The sequence below is a fragment of the Notolepis coatsorum genome, assembly GCF_963971535.1.
Source record: "Notolepis coatsorum genome assembly, chromosome: 3".
NCBI classification, from domain to species: Eukaryota; Metazoa; Chordata; class Actinopteri; order Aulopiformes; family Paralepididae; genus Notolepis; species Notolepis coatsorum.
Genome location: NC_140167.1, coordinates 10,146,711 through 10,168,810, shown reverse-complemented (window position 1 = coordinate 10,168,810; position 22,100 = coordinate 10,146,711). Strand labels below are relative to the sequence as shown.

The window sequence follows — 22,100 nt, the reverse complement described above, 5'->3', positions numbered from 1 at the left end:
CGCAGTGCCAAGGAGATCCGGCAGGTGAACGACCCCCCGTTCCCCCCAGAGGCGTCCGTGAGACACGCAGGCATAATCAAATCAAATCAAATCAAATGTATTTGTAAAGCCCGAAATCACAAGGTAAATGCCCCCATGGGCTGTACAAGTCTTCTTTAAACAAGTCGAGAAGAAACATCACAATAAATAAAGGACAAAAAACCCACCATAAAATCCAAATATGTGACACTCCCAGATATTCCCCAATGAAGGCAAGGAAAAACTCACTAAAAACCTATAGCAATACGAACAAAGCACCACAGGCGATGTGGAGGAGAGAAACGAAGAATTTTTCTTCTTCCTGTTCCTTTCGGCCATGGAATTTGGTGAATTATATTAATATGGACTGTCGTAATTCCATGTACAAATAAATAAATGATGATGACGTTTGTGTATCCATTGACCTCTATAGGTTGTGTTAAAGTGGTATGTGGTCTAGTTGTGCTGCTCTGATTACACCCTCTTGAAGTTGACAGGCTTCAAATGTAAAAGTAAATCACATAAATCTTTTATTTTGTATTATATTGTTTTCTATGCTAAATCCTTTTCTTCAAAGTAACTAGTAACTGATGGGTTCAGATACATGTAGTGGAGTAAAAGTAAAAAGTTCCCTAAAATGAAAATACTCGCATAAAGTAGCTCAAAATTGTACTTAAGTACAAATTTTACTTGAGTAAGAATACTTACTTTCCACGACTGCTCTTGGGGCGAACTGCCCCTTGTATGAACCTCGCTAAGGAAATAGTGGCGTGCTCGAGGACTAGTCTGTGTACGTTTTCAGACTCAAGACAATAAGATATTCCTTTATTGATCCCCTTGGGGAAATTCGGGCGTCATTGTAGGAGGGGGAGGGGGGAGGGGAGGTACAGGTATGGGCAGGGTAACAGTAGAAAGACATAAATATAGGCAATAATATTTTATCTGAAAAAAGAAATATGAGGAAAATAAACTGTGTAAACAAAGGTGCAGAAAAAGTATGCAGGGTCATCATTGGGGGCAAGAAAAACACATTTCAAGCACTGAATAAAAATACATATAATATAAAGTGTATATGATTAAAAAGCCTTTACTTTACATGTTTTGCATTTTCAACGATACATAAGAAAACAACCAGGAAATGGTCGCCGTCTGGGTACAAAGCGTTTGAGAATGCCTGCCATCTTCAACATCATTCTTATAAGATATGAAAATAATTAACCGCACATTCTGCTGTTCGCAGGTGAGGCATCGCCTTCATCAGGAGCGCAGCCTCAAACAGGAGGCTTTTCAGCGGGTAGACGAGCTGCAGGGCCAGGTGAGCGACGCCGAGAGCGCTCTCTTCTCCAGGTCCGCCTCTACGTCCGGTAAGTGCCCGTGGCCTCGGAGGGGTCTTCTGGTTCCGTTCAGATTGAGAGCGCTTCACTGGGGGACAGCTCGGGGGGGGGTCCATGTTTACTTCCTGTCAGCTCTTGTATCAGCGAACGCTGCAACCGGAGATACACTTGGGGCCTATTTGGAATGATAATGTTGTCAAGTTCGAACAGGTCTATATACTACAGCAGTGACCTGGGGAGTCGTTGTTTTAAACCAGGGGTCTCAAATTCGTGGCCCGCGGGCCAATTGCGGCCCGCTGGATGATATTTTGCGGCCCCCTACTTGAAATCAAAGTAAAAAAAAATATTTTTTTTTTTAAATGTTGTGGGACTTGTACAGCACTTTGTTCAACTTTGTCAGTGCTGTAAAGTTTAAACCTTTTAAAATCTTAGACAAACTAAACACTTTGCTTTCATGAAATATTGTAAGCCGTCATTTGAGGCTTTATAAAAGCAGCACAATGAACACAAATCTGTCAGTGCCGACCCTCCCCCAGTCTCGTCTTCCTCTGCTCTGGCTGGCAGAGCAGAGCTGGGGAAGGCTCGTCAGCTAATTGGTGCACACCTGGGCCAGTGTGTCCCAGCAGGATATCAGAGAGAGGCTGCCTCTGATCTCTGGCGAACTCCCCATTTGTTTTTGGTTCTTTGTTTGTCTGGTTGCTGTTTGTTGATTATTTGGTTCTTTGGTCATTTGGCTGTTACTTTTGGTTCATTTGTTTTGGTTGCTTTTCTTTGCTTTTACACCTACACATTCATGCTGCACATACAATCATCCACACACTGCTGACACACTGATACTCATATATATTGGCTGCTCCTTTAAATTACTGATAATAAATTCTTTGTTATTTCTTAAATTGTGCCTGTGTCTCCCTATTCTTGTTGCGAGCTTGAGCCAGTTCGTAACAGACCTCATCTTAAATAACAAACAGCATTGCTTGTTGTAGTTAACAAAGAGAGGCAGAGTTGATTTAGCAACAAAAAAAAATATATATTTATTACATGGCGTTTTCACATTCGCCGAAATGCTTGCTTGTGATTGGTCAATAGCGCGCGTCAGAGGTCCGATATTACACAATAATGACCGCTGTGGGACAATAATGACCGCTGTGCGCAGCTGTTCGCAATCAAGCCCACTGACATCAGTGCAATCAGACACTGCCGGCTGCCGGGGAAGCTGCTGGGGGGCGGAGCGACGAGCACTCAGCGGAGCCATAACCAGTGTTGCGAGTCGATGTAAAATGAATTAGGTATATTGTTAGTAAGTTAGCCATGTAATAAGCGGGATAATGTATAGCTATACTCGATCATTGTCGCAAAATAATTGACCTTCACTGACGTTTAAAACACCTCGCAGAGGCGGCTCGGTATTTTAAACTCTGTGTCGGTCAATTATTTTGCGACAATGACCTCGTAGCTATACATTATCCCTTACATATTTGATGCGGCCCAGCCTCACCCAGACTCTACCTCCAGCAGCCCCCAGGTACATTGAGTTTGAGACCCCTGTTTTAAACCCTTTCACTACCACACTACAGAAGGTTAACCCTTTCACTACCACACTACAGACGGTGTCTGTCCTCTCGTGTCTGTCCTCTTGTGTCTGTCCTCTCGTGTCTGTCCTCTTGTGTCTGTCCTCTCGTGTCCGTCCTCTCTCTGTCCTCGTGTCTCACTTGTATTCTCTGTTGAATGGCAGGGTGGAACCAGCCTCGCTACAGTCCCTCTCTCTGCAGATCCAGCGTTGGACGTCCCTCTGCAGGTACTGTGATGAAGTCAGTCACACAAACCTGTCTATAATGTCACTCTATGGCTACGTTCACACTGCAGGCAAAAATGTATATCTTTTGTGACTTATGTGACTCGGATCAGATTCTTTCACGACAGTGTGAACAGCACAAATCACATGGAATCCGATCTTTTCAATTCAGATTTTGGGCCACTTTCATGTGGTTATAAATCAGATACAGGTCTGATTCTTTGCAATGTGACCTCAGTCTGAACAGTCATGTGACTCTTACACTCTAGATTGACTAGATATATTTATTTGTATTTCCATTTATATTCATATATATTATTTTTACGTCCATCATACATACATAGCCTGTCTCAGAACAGTACAGGGAGAACTCATATACATGTTTCACAAGGCCCAATAGATTTAGCTTCTGAGCAAAGCTTCCATTTGGAAGTGCATGATTCATGGACAATCAAGTACATCATCTTGGTCGTGACGTTGGACACCATTTTCTATTATACTTTGGATTATATTATATAGATTATATTTTTTTCCCAGCGGTGTGGAACAGCTCAGTATAGTCTCACACACTGCTCTCTTGTCAGTGGTGGAAGAAGTACAGTTCCTTTACTTAAAAGTAGAAATACTCCAGATAAATGAGTACTCTGGTAAAAGTAAAAGTCCTCCATTCAAATTCTATTTAAGTAAAAGTAGAGAAGTATTTGCTATTGAATGTACACATTCTACATGACGTTTGTGTATCCATTGACCTCTATAGGTTATGTTAAAGTGGTATGTGGTCCAGTTATGCTGCTCTGATTAAAGGTTGTGTTAAAGTGGTATGTGGTCCAGTTCTGCTGCTCTGATTAAAGGTTATGTTAAAGTGGTATGTGGTCCAGTTATGCTGCTCTGATTACGTCCTCTTGAAGTTGACAGGTTTCAAATGTGAAAGTATATAATCTTAATAAATATTTTTATTTTGTTTGTAAAAAAATTATGTTTTCAAAGCTAAATCCTTTTCTTCAAAGTAACTAGTAACCGACGGGTTCAGATACATGTAGTAGGAGTAAAAACTACAATATTTCCCTTGAAATGCAATGGAGTAAAAGTGTAAAGTTCCCTAAAATGAAAATACTCACATAAAGTACAAGTAGCTCGAAATTGTACTTAAGTACAGTACTTGAGTAAAAATACTTAGTTACCTTCCACCACTGTCTCTTGTACTGTTGCTGTGTTAGGTCTACTCGGGGCAAGTCGCCGGGCTTCTGGGCTGTTTGAAGGCCTCACCACCAGAGACACCACTCTGGAGCACCTGAGTCCAGAAGGGAGGAGCCAGAAGGCAGATGTTGCCTGGGGCCATTTTGATGCCAGGGGCCATATTGACGCCAAGCTAGAGAGACCCAAAGCGGTGAGTATAGGGAGAGGATGCAGTTACACAGGAACACGCCGACATTATGGGGAAATGCGATTAGTAGAAAGCTACAGTATCCGGCCGCAAGATAGCTTAGCTTAGCACAAATGAATGGAAGCGGATACGGACCAGCTAGCCTAGCTGTTGGCCAAAAACACCTCTCCCGGAATTTTAAGCTAGGCTAGTGGTTGGTATCCACTTCCATTCAGTTGTGCTAAGCTAGGCTAGCTTGCAGCCGGATAGTTTCCTACTGAACACACAGAGAGGAAACTGGTATCCATCTTCTCGTCTGACTCTGGAGAAGACGGTACGCGCATTTCCCATAATGTTGACGTGTTCCTTTTAAGCACATCCAGAATTTGGATGATCCGAGTCAAATAAATAGACACATATTTATTCCTATGGACCTGCACCTCTTTGAGTGTGTGCTCCTAGTCATTCCTACAGTATCATACACAAACACACGGTGTCATAGATGTGAAGCATCAAAATGGATTCTCTAAATACGAGTCAAAGTGCCATGTATGTGAGCCACCACTAGGGGCAGAGTGGCTAACTGTGAGTGAGTGACAGACATTGTAAATCCGAGGCGCTTTGCCTAATATAATCCAGGAAAGAAGGAAACTCTTGATCAAAGTTTGGAAATATGCATCTATAAATAGGGTGGGTGGGTGTGTGTGTGCGTGTACCCGAGACCTTGCACAGAATGCTTGTGCAGTGGTCTTTCTTCCAACATGGCTGCCTGTAACCATTGGTAACTGCTTTCAAACGTAAACACCTAATTTCTCTGCCGTGGTAAAACACTGGAAAATATCAGTAATCAGTAATAATACGCAGAATTGTAAATTTTTTGTTGACATATTTCTCAACACATACAAATGTGCATTCTAAACATTCTGTGAATCAGTTGTTGTGGACCATTTTAAATGAGCCAAAGAGTGAAACTGTAGAAATTCAGACGAGTCAAATTGTATCAAAAATAGAACACAGTTTATTATCCGTTTCTGTGGCCACAAAAAGAGTATGCTCAGTTTACAATCAGAGACAAATGTGTACACACAAGCGTCCGACCAGAAAGTGAGAAAGAGCTCTGGTCAGACTTACAATTATGTACAAAGTTTGTCAAAAGATGACAAATTAATAACGGATAGGACAAGAAAGGTAAACAAAGATGAGAAAATGAAAACAAAAGATGGGTTTTTAGGGGTTTTGTCGTGTCTCACACAAGAACTGGAGACAAAGGCCAAATGTCATATCGCCTGGGCCTTGGCTGTTTTAAGAACACTGGTGTCTAAGCTGTAGCTGTATACTAGTTAACTATATTAATTCGCCATGGCTGTACAGAGAATATGTATTTAACACAGAGCTACGGACATGATCATATTTTCCAAGACAGGGTACAGAACAGTAAAATGACCAGCAGTGTCTTCGTCATGTAACCGGTTGTTAACTGATCTTCTCTTCTCTTAAGGATCCCTCTCGCCTGCGCGTCCCGACAGCTGAGAGGCGGTTACCAGACCTCTGTTGACGGAGGCTCTTCAAGACGTCTCACACCTTCCACGGCTGAGGCTCCACCATCAGTAAGATGACCCCGGGACGACCTCTTGAGACCCGCTCATCAAGTCTACAGCTGTGTGTGAATGGAACGCGGGATTTGGCATCATTACCATTTGTCGTTTGTTTTACTTAGCAGTTGTGTATAAATATATTCCCTATTCAGTCTCGAGAGAGGAATCTGATTATTTCATTCAACGAGGCATTTTATTGTCATTGCATACACAGTAACATGATGTCATTCACAACTGTAACATACTGCCGTGTTATTCCTGATGTTATTACTTTAGAAAAAGAAATGTACCTCAGCAACAAGGTATGTTGTTTGGCCCTTTTTTATTTTTACTTTGTAAAATTTATTTACAAATAAAAAAAGTTATATATTGAAATTAATCCAAATACTGAACAATTTCTACTGCATTGTGTTGTGGACCAGCCAATAGAAAATGGCTATTTAACTGAGGTCACTGATGTATTTCCTCCCTAAACTGATGTGTTTCAGGCCTTCACCATAAACAGATGTTTCAGGCCTTCACCATAAACAGATGTTTCAGGGCTTCACCATAAACAAGTGTTTCAGGCCTTCACCATAAACATGTGTTTCAGGCCTTCACCATAAACAGATGTTTCAGGCCTTCACCATAAACAGATGTTTCAGGCCTTCACCATAAACATGTGTTTCAGGCCTTCACCATAAACAGATGTTTCAGGCCTTCACCATAAACAGATGTTTCAGGCCTTCACCATAAACAGATGTTTCAGGCCTTCACCATAAACATGTTTCAGGACAACTGGACAATTTTGGCAACTGCTGTACAGTTAGTCTTAGAGCAGCCTGGACTCAGCTCCCCTGGGGGCCCCTGGACTCAGCTCCCCTGGGGCCAGGGTTTCCGTTAGCCGGTAATTACCGGTATTTGACCGGCAAAATCTGTTGAAGTCAGAATATTTAAATCTCTCCGGTCATAATGTCAGGTGAAAATAATTCCCTCTAAGCACAATTTGATTATTTGAATTGTATTAAAATAGGCTAAAATTAAATAGCCTATGCGATGAACGAAACAATCATTACATTTGTTTCATTGATGCTTCACCAAGCAGGTCTAATAATGACAACGATGTTGTCAGCGGGAGCTTGGTGCTGGATTTGCGAGAGCATGCAGCTGCAGAGCCGCAGAACCCACAGAACTGTGCCCGCACAGTGCAGTACTCCAATTCAGCCATTGGCAATTCAGCTGTTGGGTGGGGGGCGCTTCTGAGCGGTCCCCAGACCGGACGCCTATTGCTTAATAACAGCGGAGCAGTGCTGCCGTTGCTTCCGCGTTTTCCCTGATTGGCTGCGACACGCCCCGCGGCAGGCGCGGCAACCGCAGAGCGGAGCGGCAGAGCTTGCGGAATTATGTAACCGCCCTAATCCGCCATGATTTTCATTCGGCGCTCAGCTCACCTGGCAGCGCAGCGGTCCTGCGGTCCGTTGTTGACGAGTTCGAATCCCATCAAATTTCTTTTTTAACGTGATTTTTTTTTTTAACGTGTATTCTTTCGCCGGTTAAGGTTAGGCATGGTTAAGGTTAAGGTTAAGGTTAGGCATTGTTTCGGAGTTGGTTAAGGTTAGAACGGTTAAGTTTAGGCGCTGTTAAGGAGCTGGTTAAGGTTAGAGTTTGTCTTAGAGAATGGCAATATTCTTTCTATGGTTAAGGTTAAGGTTAGGCATGGTTAAGGTTAAGGTTAAGGTTAGGCATTGTTTCGGAGTTGGTTAAGGTTAGAACGGTTAAGTTTAGGCGCTGTTAAGGAGCTGGTTAAGGTTAGAGTTTGTCTTAGAGACAGCCTATTTCCGCACTGCCGCTCTCCCGCGGTCACATGGTCAAATTGTCACATTCTTGCACTGCTCCGCTGTTAAAAAGCAACACGCAGACCGGACCTGAAAACACAGCTGGCTCTGCAGCTGCATGCTCTCGCAAATCCAGCACTGAAGTCATTGGGAGGTGGAGATAGTCAGCACGCAAACCCACGATAATGTTGCCGTCTCTCTCTGCCAAATTTCTCAGTTCTTCGCTTGATATAATTAATACAAATGTCCAATATAACGGAATTCGTTAAAAAATGTGATTATAACAGACTGCTGTTTATTAATGTCGGGCAGACTGCCCACCGACACCTCAAGTCGGCAGCAGCACGAAGTCTCGAGGGACTTATTTTATTTGGAATATATTAATGACTGTATATACGCAAAAGTAGCCTAGTTTTAAGTTAAAATATTATAAATGCCTTGAGGATGTCATTCTTTATATAGCCTGCCTATCAATTGTTTTTAAGCTCAATAAACTCTGACCGGAATTGATCCCATTTGTCCGAGACTGGCAACAATTTTTTCTAACGGAAACCCTGCCTGGGCCCCCTGGACTCAGCTCCCCTCTCAGCTCCCCTGGGGCAGGCTGGTGGTGTAGAGGTAGGAGATGTTGCCCGCCTGGATCTGGAAGGTCTGTCCCTGGATGTGGTGTCCGGAGATCTGCTCGCTGGTGTGACTGATGGAGATGGGCTGCGAGCTCTGGCTGTTGATGTGGATCCCCTGGTCGTGGCCGTGGTGGTGCTGCTGGTGCTGCTGGTGCTGCTCCCTGCCGCCCACGGCGTGTCCCAGCGAGGGCCCCCCCGGCTCCCGGGTCAACGCCAGCTGCTGGACGGGTTGGTGCTGATGCTGCTGATGCTGCATGACGGTCCTGTGCACCAGGGGCTGGGGCGGCCCGTGGTGGGCCTGCAGGTGCTCCATGGCCTCCTTGCTCAGGGTGATGACGTGCATCTGCTCGGGCTGCTGACCCCCCCCGCCGGCGGCCAGCTGGCTCTCCAGCACACCGATGGTCTGGATCTGCTGCGGGGGGACGCCGTGGTCCACCGCCGCCGCCGCGCCCTGGGCCACCAGAACCAGGCTCTGCATGTGGGCCGGCGGCGGCGGGGCCATGAGGGTGAGCCTGGGGTGGTGGTGGGCCTCTCCCTCCGTGGCGGTGGTGGCGATGATGCTGATCTGCTGCTGCTGCTGTCCCGGGACGAAGTCCATGTTGTCCCCCGCCACCACCTGGATCTGGATCTCCTGCTGGGAGCCGGGGGGCAGGTGGTACTGCAGGGCGTTACGCACCTCGTCCTCCTCCTCCTCCTCTTCTTCCTCCTCCGCGGCCCCCGGGACCCTCTCCTTGGTGTGGGTCTTGGCGTGGGTGTTCAGGTTGTCCAGACGGGTGAAGGAGAGGCTGCAGAAGGAGCAGGTGAACGGCTTCTTGCCCGAGTGGGAGGCGACGTGGCGACGCTTGGCGCTGGGGTCCGAGAAGGACTTGTTGCAAATGCCGCAGGTGAACGGCTTCTCGCCTCTGGAAAAAAAGACAGCGGGATCATAGATTAGGTTTAGGTTTACTTTATTTGTTCAAGGGGGACAGCGTACATTAAGAAAACATTTAAATATTTTTTTAAATGCACCCAATTATTTCCAAAAGGCTCATTTCCATTGGCAGTCCCCCTGCAAGAAGGTACAGGCTAAAATCATGTGTGAAAAAGGGTTAGCAATACAAACAGAATAAAATCAAGATAAATAATAACATTAGAATAAAAACACAAACAAAAGCCCATAAAACACACGATAGGGATACAGATCAAGACACAGTTAATTCGACAATAAGAAACGGTACAATGATGCACAGGGATTTGTCACCCACCCCCCACTGACTTCCAGTCATGTCCCGCATCAACTTTTAAGATCCTCATCACCTACAAAGCCCTTCACTCCCTTGCCCCCCGGGTACCTATAGCTGACCTCCTCCATCCCTACATCCCGCCCCGGAGGCTGCCGTCCTCTGACTCCGGTCTCCTCTCCATCCCCCACCACCACCCTGCGCACCGTCGGTCCCACAGAGCCTTCTCTGTTGCCGCACCCACCCTCTGGAACTCCCTCCCTCCAAACACCCACCCTCTGGAACTCCCTCCCTCCAAACACCCACCCTCTGGAACTCCCTCCCTCCAAACTCCCACCCGCTAAACATCCGCAACGCTACATCCCTGGACTCATTCAGATCTCAACTCAAATCTCACCCCTTCACCAAATGTATCAATGACTCTGCCCTCTTTTTACCTAATTGTTCCTCTAATTGTTCCTCTGATCTCCTTCCCCTTAGTTTGCCCCCCCTCCTCTGTTAAGTGCCTTGGGTTTCCTGAAAGGCGCTATATAAATGTAAGAAATGTAGTCATTTAGCTAACGCTGTTATCCAAAGCGACTTACAAGTCAGCAGGAAGGGTCAGTAACATTGTTCGTCTAGCAGTGCCGAACTTGAGTGCTACAGTCTTGAGTGCATAGCAGTACAGACATATTAGCATAGTAGGTAGTCTAACCAAACGCCACTTGAAGTAACTCATTCATACCCGCAGCACTAGAAGTTAACTCACCTGTGGATTCTGATGTGTGTCTGCAATGTGCTTTTGGCTGTGAAACACTTTCCGCAGATTTCGCAAGTGAAAGGCTTCTCACCTGTAACACAACAATCATGATAAAAAAAAACGTCATTGTCATCAACTGATCATGTTCAAGGTAAGGACAGGGCTGCCCCTTGCAACATGTTGCATATCGCTGCTGTCGGGACAAAACCTCATAACTCCAAAAACCCAACTTTTCAGCAGATGAAAAAAACTAACACAGATTTGAGGGTGAATAGAGTTAGGAGGTTTAGACAGATGATCGGTTTAATGCTTTCCCATTGTTTAAACTTTGTAAAACCCACACACACATATGGAGGATGATCTACGGAGTTGATTTATATAATAAAAAAATAAATAAAAAAATGGAGTTATGAGGTTTTGTCCCGACAGCAGCGATATTCAAGTTTCAAGTTTCTTTAATAGTTGTCATACAGAAGTACAGAATACTTTTATACAAAATACTTCTTACTGTTGCGCTCCAGAGACTGTGCAAGACAAGATAAGTATGAAATAAAATAACATAGTATAGCATGTAAATTAGAAGTAAAAAAAAATTAGGTCACAGTGTTCAGTATAGACATATGTACAATGTTCGATGCAGAATAGACGTAACTGAGTTACCATATAATATACAATACTGTGCAGTGTACTAATATACAATACTATATAGTGCAAGGCAGAAATGGGATGAGGTGCAATTTAGGTACAATTTACAGTAGGTGTACGAGTTGTAGTGCAAATCCTTTATCAATCAATATAAAGTGTGTTTGTGTGATCTAAAGTGTGGAGAGTGGGTGCTGCAGTGTGTTGTTTGTTTAAGTGAGTGTGTGCGTGTGGGTGTGTGTGCTGTGTGCATTTGATGGTTGTTGCATAGTGATTATTGTTCGTTTAGCAGCCTGATGGCCTGGGGATAGAAGCTTCTTCTGAGCCAGAGTGCAGCCCAAGATCCTAGGGCAGGGCCCTTCAGATTTTTCCACAGTCTAAAACCATAGGCTTGTGTTTCTACCATTGGCGCCCCTGCAGTATATTATGGAACACCCTGCCCGAGAACATCTGAGTAACTTTAGCATCATCTTTTAGATCACTTCTTAAAAACACACTTTTACAGATTGATTGATTGATTTTATTAACAGATTGCAGAATGGGTACAATACAGTATGGCTCAATACACACAATTGTTAAGGGGATGCAGACCAGAGAAAGACTTTAGTCTCGTTTACATCAGGGTCCCCCATTTTCAATTCATAATGACATTTATGACATTTCATGTAATGTTTTCAAAAATTGCCTGTTTATTTTAGTTTTGTCTCGTGGTCTTCTTAAAGGGTAAGTTACGAATTGTGGCCTTCGGGCCCCTGTCTGAATACCTGCATATAATTCTTCTATATACCTACTTATACACCTACATATAACTCTGTTTATTTCAGGGTTTGTACAGACTGTGGCCCCATTAATTTACATGAACTTTGTGGCTAATTAGCTGGAGCGGTGGGCGTCCAGTATGAAGGACAGCATAGATTGTCCTTTGTCAGAAATTACCCTTTGTTTTTGATAAAGCTATGTACATTTAAAACATATATATATATATATACTGTATATTATTATAAAAAGACTTAAGATACTGTACATTTATGTAAACTGAAGTTAATTTAACTCCAATAATCAGGTTGTGATTCACACATGCGCAATTCCTTTTTACCTGTATGAGTTCTGAGATGTTTTTTCAGTTGAGCTGTATCCATAAACTTGTGATGACAGAGAGCACATTCTGGGAAGGATTTACCTGTGTAGCAGTAAAGGAATGAAGGATTATTATTAGGCATAATACTGTAGTCTTTCCCATACATACCGGTAGATTTATTTGTGGCGGCCCCCACAGTAGTATCAAACAGACCCACCACAAACAAACCCAAACTGATAGAATAACACATTAATAATGTCTTGCATGTACCTGTATAATCTCAATGTTCCTATATAATCTCATTCAAATTCCTGTGCTTTATTATTTGTAATATTCAAATTTGTAATGCTCAAATTGAACCTATTACTACGTACCTATAGGCTTATTATGCCAATGCCTACACTATCAGTTGTTATGTACATTCTGTCCACTAGAGGACATTCCAACCACTCAAAGCTATTGTTTTGTTGTAACAATACACATTTGGAATTACCAAAAGGTGATATTCACCCCCAAAAAAAAGAAATATATATATATATATGGAAAACAAAAAGGAGAATACCTTCAAAAGAAAGAAGGGACCGCACACTCCTCAGGACTGGTTTTTGCTTTCTTATTGCACTTTAGTCCTGAGGAGTGTGCGGTCCCTTCTTTCTTTTGAAGGTATTCTCCTTTTAGTTTTATATATCTCTCTTGCGCTGACCTGCACCTCCAGTCAGGGTCCAACTAGATGTGCACAAGTCTTATTTAGTTTAATATATATATATGGATTTATATATATATAATAATTATTCAATGGCTGAAACGCAACATTTTCTGATTTTCTGATTTCACTTTGGATGATGAGAAACCTCCTATCTGCACCTATTCAGTCTGTCTGCAAGATATTTCCCAAAAGCAGTGTATTGTGTTGGGTATCCTTAAAAAATATAGCATTATGCAAGAAAACAACAAGTTTTTTAGTTTAGTTAGTTACATTTTCAGATAAGGTTTTGCGTTTCAGCCATCAATATAAATATTATTTTTTTTGTATGTATAACATTTTAAATACAAATTATATATATATATATATACACATTCAAATGGCAATTTCAGCAGTATGCATTTCTTTAATACTTTAATCCCAAGATTCGTTCCAACAGTATTCCCTGGTACATCGTCCACAGTCCACTGCTCTGTGTATCCCAGCTGGTCACCACAGAGGACCTGTGGGAGACACTGCATCACACGCTAATGTCCACCAAGTGATGTGATTCTTACCCGTATGAACCCTGTAGTGGCTCTTAAGTTGCCTCTTCTGACTGAACGTCTTTCCACATTTGTCACAGCTGAAGGACTTCTCCTCTGGGGACAGAGAGATACAGAGAACAAATCTATTTACAACATAGAATAGAAAAATTACTTAAGAAAGACACAGCTTTTCCCTGCCAGTCTGGGAATCGAACAGGCGACCTTCCCGCCACTGGCCTGCTTCTCTCATCTTTCCTCCATAGCATTCTTAAACTATGGTTCGGGACCCAAAATAATATGTCCATGATACGTTTTATAAACATATTACTGAGCTTGGGTTCCACAACCAGAAAACATTTACAGTAGGTCCTTCATTTGAACATTTTAAAGGAACACGCCAACAATTAGCTCACAGTCTTCTCCAGAGAGAGAGACAAGAAGATAGATACCAGTTTTCTCTCTGTGCGTTCAGTAGAAAGCTACCTGGCTGCACGTTAGCCTAGCTTAGCACAATGAATGGAAGCGGACAGTGCCGGGTAGCCTTCGGGAGAGGTGTCACTGTCATTGTGCTAAGCTGTTTCCCAAAATGTTGGCGCGTTCCTTTAAAGAAACCATATAATGGAGCGTTTCTCAATGTGGGGCCCGGGGACCTCCAGGGGTCCTCGAGAAGGTTCCAGGGGGTCCCCAGAAAAAAAACATTTTAATTTCACTATTACTTAAATGACTAGAAGTTTATCCCAACGAGAGAATATATATAAGAATGACTTCTGATCACAGGTCTCATTCTCTTCACTGTTATCTTCCCTCCTACAGTATAAACAGCTATGGAATAACTATTTTCTCAGATGGGGTTCCCCCGAGACAACATCTTCTCAGATGGGGTTCCCCCGAGACAACATCTTCTCAGATGGGGTTCCCCCGAGACAACATCTTCTCAGATGGGGTTCCCCCGAGACAACACCTTCTCAGATGGGGTTCCCCCGAGACAACATCTTCTCAGATGGGGTTCCCCCGAGACAACATCTTCTCAGATGGGGGTCATTGACACCAGGTACCTGCATGGAGGTTCATGTGCTCGAGGAGGGAGTGCTTGGTGGAGAGGGCCTTGGAGCAGACGGTGCAGATGAAGGGCTTCTCTCCCGTGTGCATGCGCTGATGAACCACCAGCGTGTGCTTCTGGGTGAACCCCTTCCCACACACATGGCACCTGAAGGGCTTTTCTCCTGTGGGGGAGGGGGGAGGGGGGGGGGGGGGGCATTTTGAAACAGACTTAGGTCTAGTAGTCACATGATTAACTCTTAAAGTCTTAATATTATCGATGCATTTAATACATGAACACACATGTATCAATTTTACAAATATATATATATATATATTAGGGATGTCCGATATTATCGGCCTACCGATATCGGCATTAAAATGTAATATCGAAAAATATCGATATCGGTTTAAAAAATAAAAAAACTTAAGATTTTTTTTATTTGTTTACATTTATTTAACCTTTATTTACCCAGGCAAGCAAGTAAGAACAAATTCTTATTTTATTTATTGTCAAAAGTATGCATAATGTTGTGTTAATTCCATGACAAGAGATATGTAATGTTAATTACCTGAAACGATTCCGATTTTTTTTGGGGGAAAACCCAGCATATATCGGTATCGGTTGATATCGGTATCGGAAATCAAGAGTTGGAAAATATCGGTAAAAAAGTCAATATCGAACATCCCTAATATATATATATATATATATTTTTTTTTACACCCTTACATGGACCAAGGACATTATAAAAGAAAGGAAGGGTCGTCATGTCAGAATACCAGCGTTCTATGGTGCTTGGTGCCAGACTTTGGTGCCAGTTCTATTGAAGCCTGTATTAAAATCCAACATACAAGCTATCTGAGGAAATATACATCAACCGATATATCAAACGTTAGCTAGTTAACAATGCAACACATTGCAGATGATTCTGACATCTTAATGACAAGTCATAAACAAGGAGATGGCTGATCCCATTCAACTCAACGTTTGGCAGAACTGAAAGTTTCCACCCACCAGTGTGCGTTCACACGCTACACAGTGACGTGATGACCCTTCCTTCTTTTACAGTTTCCTTGACATGGACCTCAGTTGACCACATTCCACACGGCAGCCATTTTGCCTGTATGGCCTTCTCAGGTTGGGTTCCTTTTCCGACCCCTGTTCCCACCTGGGCCGCCGTGTGGATCCGGTCAGCGGAGCAGCAAACCCCAGGGCCTCTCACTGAGGCTGAGCCCGAATGTTCGAACTTTACGTTTACATTCGAATTCTAAATCAAAATTCAAATTTTTCATACTTTTATTTTTTTTTATATATATATTTCTTTTATGTGTCTATTAATTCTGTTTAAACCAATGGGGTTTTTCTTCACAGTTGCAGATAAAGATTAGGCTACACTAATATTATAGTATTAAAAAAAACTGCTGAGTTATATTCATTAAAAGTTGATTTAATAAAAAAGATACTAATTTAATCAGATTAATCACTTTATTCAAATTGAGGATTTAGTTTGAGGATATTTATAAAAAAAAAAAAAAAAAAAAAAAATTATTTTGAAAAAAAATATTTAATTTTTTTTTAATTAAAAACGAAAGTTCGAAACGTTCGTTCGAAAAACCCTGACGAAGTTCGAATCCCAAAAACAGGCTTCGGGGGACAGCCTCACCTCTCACCTGTATGAGTCCTCTCGTGTATCTTCAAGAATAGGTGCTTCTTGAACACCTTCCCACAGTCCTCACAGCGCGCCTCTGTGTCGGGGTACTTCCTCTTCCTGCCCCTCTTCCCCGGCTCCCTCCTCTCTGCCACGTCGCCCACGTCGCCCACCCTGTAGCCCGTGTACTTCAGCGGCGGCCTGATCTTGCGTTTACTCAGCCGACCGTGGGCCGGCCCCGGGTCGTAATCCGCGTCGTCCGAGTCCTTCAGCTGCGACTCGACCAGACATTCCTCCGCCTCCTCGCAGTCCACCGTGAGATCCACTACAACCTGCCTCTCGGCGGAAACGTCTCCTTCTGTAGAAACATCCGGAAGCCTCTTCTCTTCGCTCGAGCCCCTCTCCACCACGGGCTCCTCCGGCACGGGCGTCATCTGCGAGATCTTCCTCGGGCGTCCTCGTTTACGTTTCGGCGGCTGATGATTCGGCGGCACCTCCAGCTTGTCCGCGGTCACCTCCTCCTCCTCCTCCCCTCTGACCTCGACGTCGGGAACGAGGACCCTGAGCTCGTCGAGCGCCTCCACCAGGTCGCCGACCTCCAGCAGACGGGCCATGACCAGGAGCTGCTCCGTGGCGCTCTGCTCCACGGACGCCCGGGAGCTGTAGATGAACTCCAGCACGGCGGAGAAGGTCCCGGCCGCCATGCCCTCCAGCCAGTAGGTGGACTGGCTGATCTGGTCCTCCGCCGTGAACATCAGGGAGAAGTAGTCGCTGCTCGCCGCCAGCAGGGCCTTGTGGGCCTTTTTTGATTGATTGAAAATTGTATTAACAGATTGCAGAATGGGGTACAATACAGTACACAGCTCAATACACACAACTGCTAAGAGGATGAAGACCAGAAAAAGACTTTCGGCTTGTTTACATCAGGGTCCTCCATTTTCAATTCATCAAAACATTTAGAGACATACAAATATACAGTACTATGTAAGAGAGAGAGAGAACATCATAAAAATATAGTACAAAAGGAGAATCTATTTTTACATTAGAGGGGGATGGGGTTGGGTTGAATTGCAGCCACCCGTAGGTGCTCTTTGAGAGCGGTTTTGAAGGAGGGTAGGGCTTCACGTTCACGCACCTTGAAATGTACGTCCTCCACGATCAGCGTGATGTCACAGAGCAGGTCCCTCCTCCTCAGCCGGTCCAATCGGCTCAGGATGCCGTCCTTGTGTGCGTCCGAGCGAAGGGCCACGAGGGAGGCGGTGGCCGGCGCCGGGTCGGTCATCCTCTCCGGGCGGTTTGTTCCCCGACGTCGTCACCTGGGCGGTTTGTTCCCCGACGTCACCTGGAAGAAGCAATAGAGACGTCTCGTCGTGAGGCTGAGGTCGGAACGGTGCAGAAGCAACTAAGCAAAGCAGCGCCGAAACTCTGGAACAAGCTCCCACTAAACATAAAATCTGCAAGCAGCACTCTACGGACTTTTAAGGTCATGCTCAAAACCCACCTCTTCGCCATAAAAAAAAATCCTTGAGCTAATTTTGTGTTGTAGTATGACAGGTGTATTATGTCTGTGTGTTCTCTGTCTGCTTGGTTGGCCTGCATGTATTTTTTCTGTTTTCTTATTGTTCCCGTCTTTCAGTTTTTCTTTTTTTCCCGGGCTGCGCCCCGGGCCGATGTGATTATTGGTTGAGGGGCGCAATATAAATAAATGTATCATATCATATCAAAGGGCATGTAAGGACAGAGCAGAGGTGCAGTGTGCATCATTCTGCCCTGAGATTGATCACTGGTGGTGACAGATATGATACCACTGTGTGTCCTTTATGAAAAGGTTTGGATGGCCTTCTCTGGTTGAAAGGTGTAACTAACCATCATTGGCATTTGTTTATTTTTAAAGCCCTTACTGGTAAACTTCCCCCTCTGGAAGTTGGAACGGAATCTATTCCACACGTTCAAATGACTGGCTGGTTGGAATGTCAATCTCCAACTGCCAGCTGAACCAAATCCCGAAGCTGAAGGTTCCTTCTCTTGCTGCATTTTAAAAGTATGATCTCCGACCAGTGTGCCGACTTGTAACTGTCTTAGCTGATTTTCTATTGTTTATTCTTATTTATTGTTCCTGTGTGCAATTGCTGATCAACTGCGTCTTGTTTTGTAAGCTCGCCGTCGCTGTAAATTAGGGTAACCTCAGTGTCTTACGAGTTGAAATAAAGGCTTGAATTGAAATTGTATCTCTAGCCAAACATCACAGAGAATGAATGAGCAGATATTTCATATATAAAAGCTAAACATATAGTTAAATGTGCCCCAGCAAATGTTTCATGAAGATATTACTGAGCTTGGGTCCCACCACGAGAAGTCTCATTTGTTGTCCTTAAAATTTGAACAACAAGAAATCATACAATATAGCAGTGCTTCTCAACGTGGGGTCCTCCTCGAGACGGTCCCCAGAATTTGTTTAACCCTTTCACTACCACACTACAGATGGTTAACCGTCTGTAGTGTGGTAGTGAAAGGGTTAACCTTCTGTAGTGTGGTAGTGAAAGGGTTAACCATTTGTCGTGTGGCAGTGAAAGGGTTCATTCCCCCCCCCCACTCCACCTAACCAACCTCCTCCAATGTACAGTTTCTTCCCCCTCAAATGTATACTCTCTTTTTAGACTCTTTTTGTACACATCAAGTCAAGTCAAGAGTTTTATTTGTCACGGCATACAAGCATACAGTGAAATGCGGGTGGTCATGCCCGCAGCGATTGTGCAATAATACAAGTAATAAGAATAAGACATAACAGGTATAATGTACATAACGTTTACAAAAAGCATGATAAAGACATGCTACGGTCCTGCGACAGTGCAACACAGTGTTAGCTACGGATGAGGCACTGGGTCTTATGTACACTACTATACAATATACTATATATTCTTATGCTATCTTGCTATATCCATCTATTTACTATACAAGAACCACTCCCGTTCTTTTTTTAAAGTGACCTTTTCATTGTGTAAAGTGACCGTTGATGCGTGTGCAGCACGTGTGTGTTCGTGCTAAAGTGTCTGTTAGTGTGTGATCGTATACAGTGTGTGTGTTGTGTGTGTGCTCATGTGTGCTTGTGTGTGGAGAGTTCAGTGTTCAAGACTCTGATGGCCTGGGGGAAGAAGCTGAGCCGAAGTCTCTCTGTCCTAGTTGCTGGTGTGCGCAGGCGTTTGCCTGACCGCAGCAGCGTGAACAGGCTGTTGTTGGGGTGGTGAGGGTCTTTCATTATTCTGCAGGCTCTGGATTTGCATTTCTTGTTATATAAGACCTGCAGGGGTAGTAGTGCAATACCCGTAGTACGCTCAGCTGAGCGCACCACTCTCTGTAGGGCCTTCTTGTCCTGTGCCTTGGTGTTTCCATACCAGGCAGTGATGTTTCCAGTCAGAATGCTCTCTACAGCTCCGGAGTAGAAGGAGTGGAGTATCTTCCCCGATACTCTGAACTTCCTTAACTGTCTCAGGTGGTAGAGGCGCTGCTTCGCCTTCTTTACGACTGAGTCTATGTGTGTTGTCCATGTCAGGTCCTCTGAGAAGTGGACCCCCAGGTACTAAAAGCTGCTCACCCTGTCCACGGTAGCCCCGTTTATCCACAGTGGTGTGTGTGTCCCCTGCTGTGTTCTCCTAAAATCCACAATCAGCTCCTTGGTTTTACCAATGTTCAGGAGCAGGCTGTTGGTGATGGTGTTGGAGGTCTGACCCCCATAAACAGTACTGTATATTTGTAGATCTGGTATGTCATATAAATGTCTAGATGCAACAGTACCGTCTACCTGTATGTCATGTATGTTATGATGAATTGAAAATGGGGGACCCTGATGTAAACAAGACGAAAGTCTTTCTCTGGTCTGCATCCCCTTAACAATTGTGTGTATTGAGCCGTACTGTATTGTATTGTACCCATTCTGTAAAATGTTCAATCAAGCAATCAATCAACAGCAGCAAAGTTGAGGACCACTGCAATACATGGTGCCTACGCTACGTGAACGTGACGGGGGTGCTACTACTCCTCTAGTACTAGGTGGAGGGCTTTGGACTGAAGAACAGAGTGAATGAATGAATGAAAACTTTATTTAACTAGATTGCAGAATAGGTACAATACAGTGCGGCTCAGTACTACACACAGTTGGGGGATGCAGACCAGAGAAAGACGTTCGTCTTGTTTACATCAGGGTCCCCCTACAATGTGCATCTCTCTAGCCACAGTCAAATCTTTCAGAGAAGATACAAAAGCTAAACATAAATATGTGCCCCAGCAATGATTTCTTTAATCATAAAAGTAAAATCCCTTATGATTGTGTGTGTGTGTGTGCAGTGATGTGAGACTTAAGACATGTGACGAGCAAGCTAGCTAACGTTACAAATGTCTCAAACAAACAAAACAATACGCTGCTAGTTAGCTAGCTGGGCCATTCGAAGTAGTAGTAGCCTAGTAGGCCACACGATTACAATTAGCTTCAAATCGTGCAACTGAAAAAAAAGAGTGCATATAATTCACTAAATGAAAGCAATAGTACGCGCGAAACTGTTCCAAAAACTCGGGTGTACTTCAAATGCAGTGAAATTATAAATAATAATATGAACCTTTCAGGACCTTACCGTCTATTTATCCTGACCGTAGCTGTTGTTGTTGTCGCGAGATGTTGAGCGTGATTTGGAGAGCTGCGGGGAGTAGGGTCCAGCTGCAGCGCCGGATAATCCTCTCAAGGGGCAAGCCTGTGGCAGCCACGAACCTACTTTCTATAGAAGCAGCTAGGCGGTGCGCTGTTTTAAGTGAGCGTGTGTTATATTGGATTGATTGATTGATTGATTGATTGATTGATTGATTGATTGATTGATTGATTGATTGATTGATTGAAAATGTTATTAATGTACACCTTGTTTCGAACTGGTTATGCTTAGGCCGCGGCGGCGGCCCCCTTTCGAAGTCGGTTATGCTTAGAGTTTGGAATCAGGGCTGGTGGTCTATCGCCCTGCTCTAAAGATAAACTCTAAGCATAAGCATAACCGACTTCGAAAGAGGGCCTAAGCATAACCGGTTCGAAACAAGGAGGACATTAATAAAATGTTCAATCAATCAATCAATTCAATAACCCACGCTCACTTAAAACAGTAGGTTCGTGGCTGCCACAGGCTTGCCCCGTGAGAGGATTCTCCGGTGCTGCAGCTGGACCTTCCTCGAGCTGCGGGCCGGCGACGGTCCTATCTATGCTGTCAAACGTCTCCGAGGAACAGCCACAGGTGCTACCTTTATTCCTATTGTTTTCCGTTATAATATATTGAATAAATAATATTGTAATAGTGTCGCCATAGTTCAGTTAAAAGTAAAACTCAGTAACTACAATAACAGTATAAAGAATGGCGAAGAATGACGTAGCCTACTTTTGACTTCTATTTTTTTTCTTTTTACTTATCTATTTTTTTTTATTAGATTTGTATTGGCATGGCACAAGTACTGTACGTCGTACGGTACAGAGTGCAAAGAAATTAAGTTGGCATCTAACCAGAGTGCAAAGTAGCAGCAAAGAGCATTGCAGTATAGGCTATAGTACAACATGTGAATATGGATTGATTGATTGATTGATTGATTGAAAACTTTAATTAACAGATTGCAGAATGGGTACAGTACAGTACGGCTCATCAATACACACAATTGGTAAGGGGATGCAGACCAGAGAAATACTTTAGTCTTGTTTACATCAGGGGACTCCCCCATTTTCAATTCATGATGACATAATTGTATATGCACAACATGGAGTATAATATACAGACAGGCAAGCATCAGTCACTGACTGACACTGTGTTACATATGATGTGACTGTCCTGTATGTATTTATTGTGGGGATTGGGAGGTGGGCGTCTGATGTCTGATGTTTCATGTTGATGTAACCAGTGCTTAACAAACTGTACCGAAAAACAATTACCACCAACCATTG

At 43.7% G+C, this 22,100-nt stretch overlaps 1 protein-coding gene across 1 annotated transcript; it reads right to left on the bottom strand.

Annotated features, from left to right (window-relative positions):
- Positions 1–8,193: 8,193 nt before the first annotated feature.
- On the bottom strand, positions 8,194–20,785 carry zbtb24 (zinc finger and BTB domain containing 24). Its single transcript, XM_084310377.1, has 8 exons — positions 20,764–20,785; positions 17,274–17,480; positions 16,161–16,938; positions 14,507–14,674; positions 13,482–13,565; positions 12,240–12,323; positions 10,511–10,592; positions 8,194–9,444 (listed from the first exon to the last, which is right to left on the bottom strand). Exons 2-8 carry the CDS (start codon positions 17,418–17,420, stop codon positions 8,505–8,507), a joined length of 2,283 nt encoding a protein of 760 aa, XP_084166503.1. The 5' UTR covers positions 17,421–17,480; positions 20,764–20,785; the 3' UTR covers positions 8,194–8,504.
- Between the last annotated feature and the right edge of the window lie 1,315 nt (positions 20,786–22,100).

Bases quoted from the DNA above. Each gene is read 5' to 3' on its own strand.
- zbtb24 (XM_084310377.1), bottom strand. From the start codon at position 17,420: ATGACCGACCCGGCGCCGGCCACCGCCTCCCTCGTGGCCCTTCGCTCG. The intron at 16,939-17,273 runs GTGCGTGAACGT...CAATCAAAAAAG, and splicing joins TGGAGGACGTACATTTCAAG to GCCCACAAGGCCCTGCTGGC. The intron at 9,445-10,510 runs GTGAGTTAACTT...CTTTTTTTCCAG, and splicing joins ACACACATCAGAATCCACAG to AGGCGAGAAGCCGTTCACCT.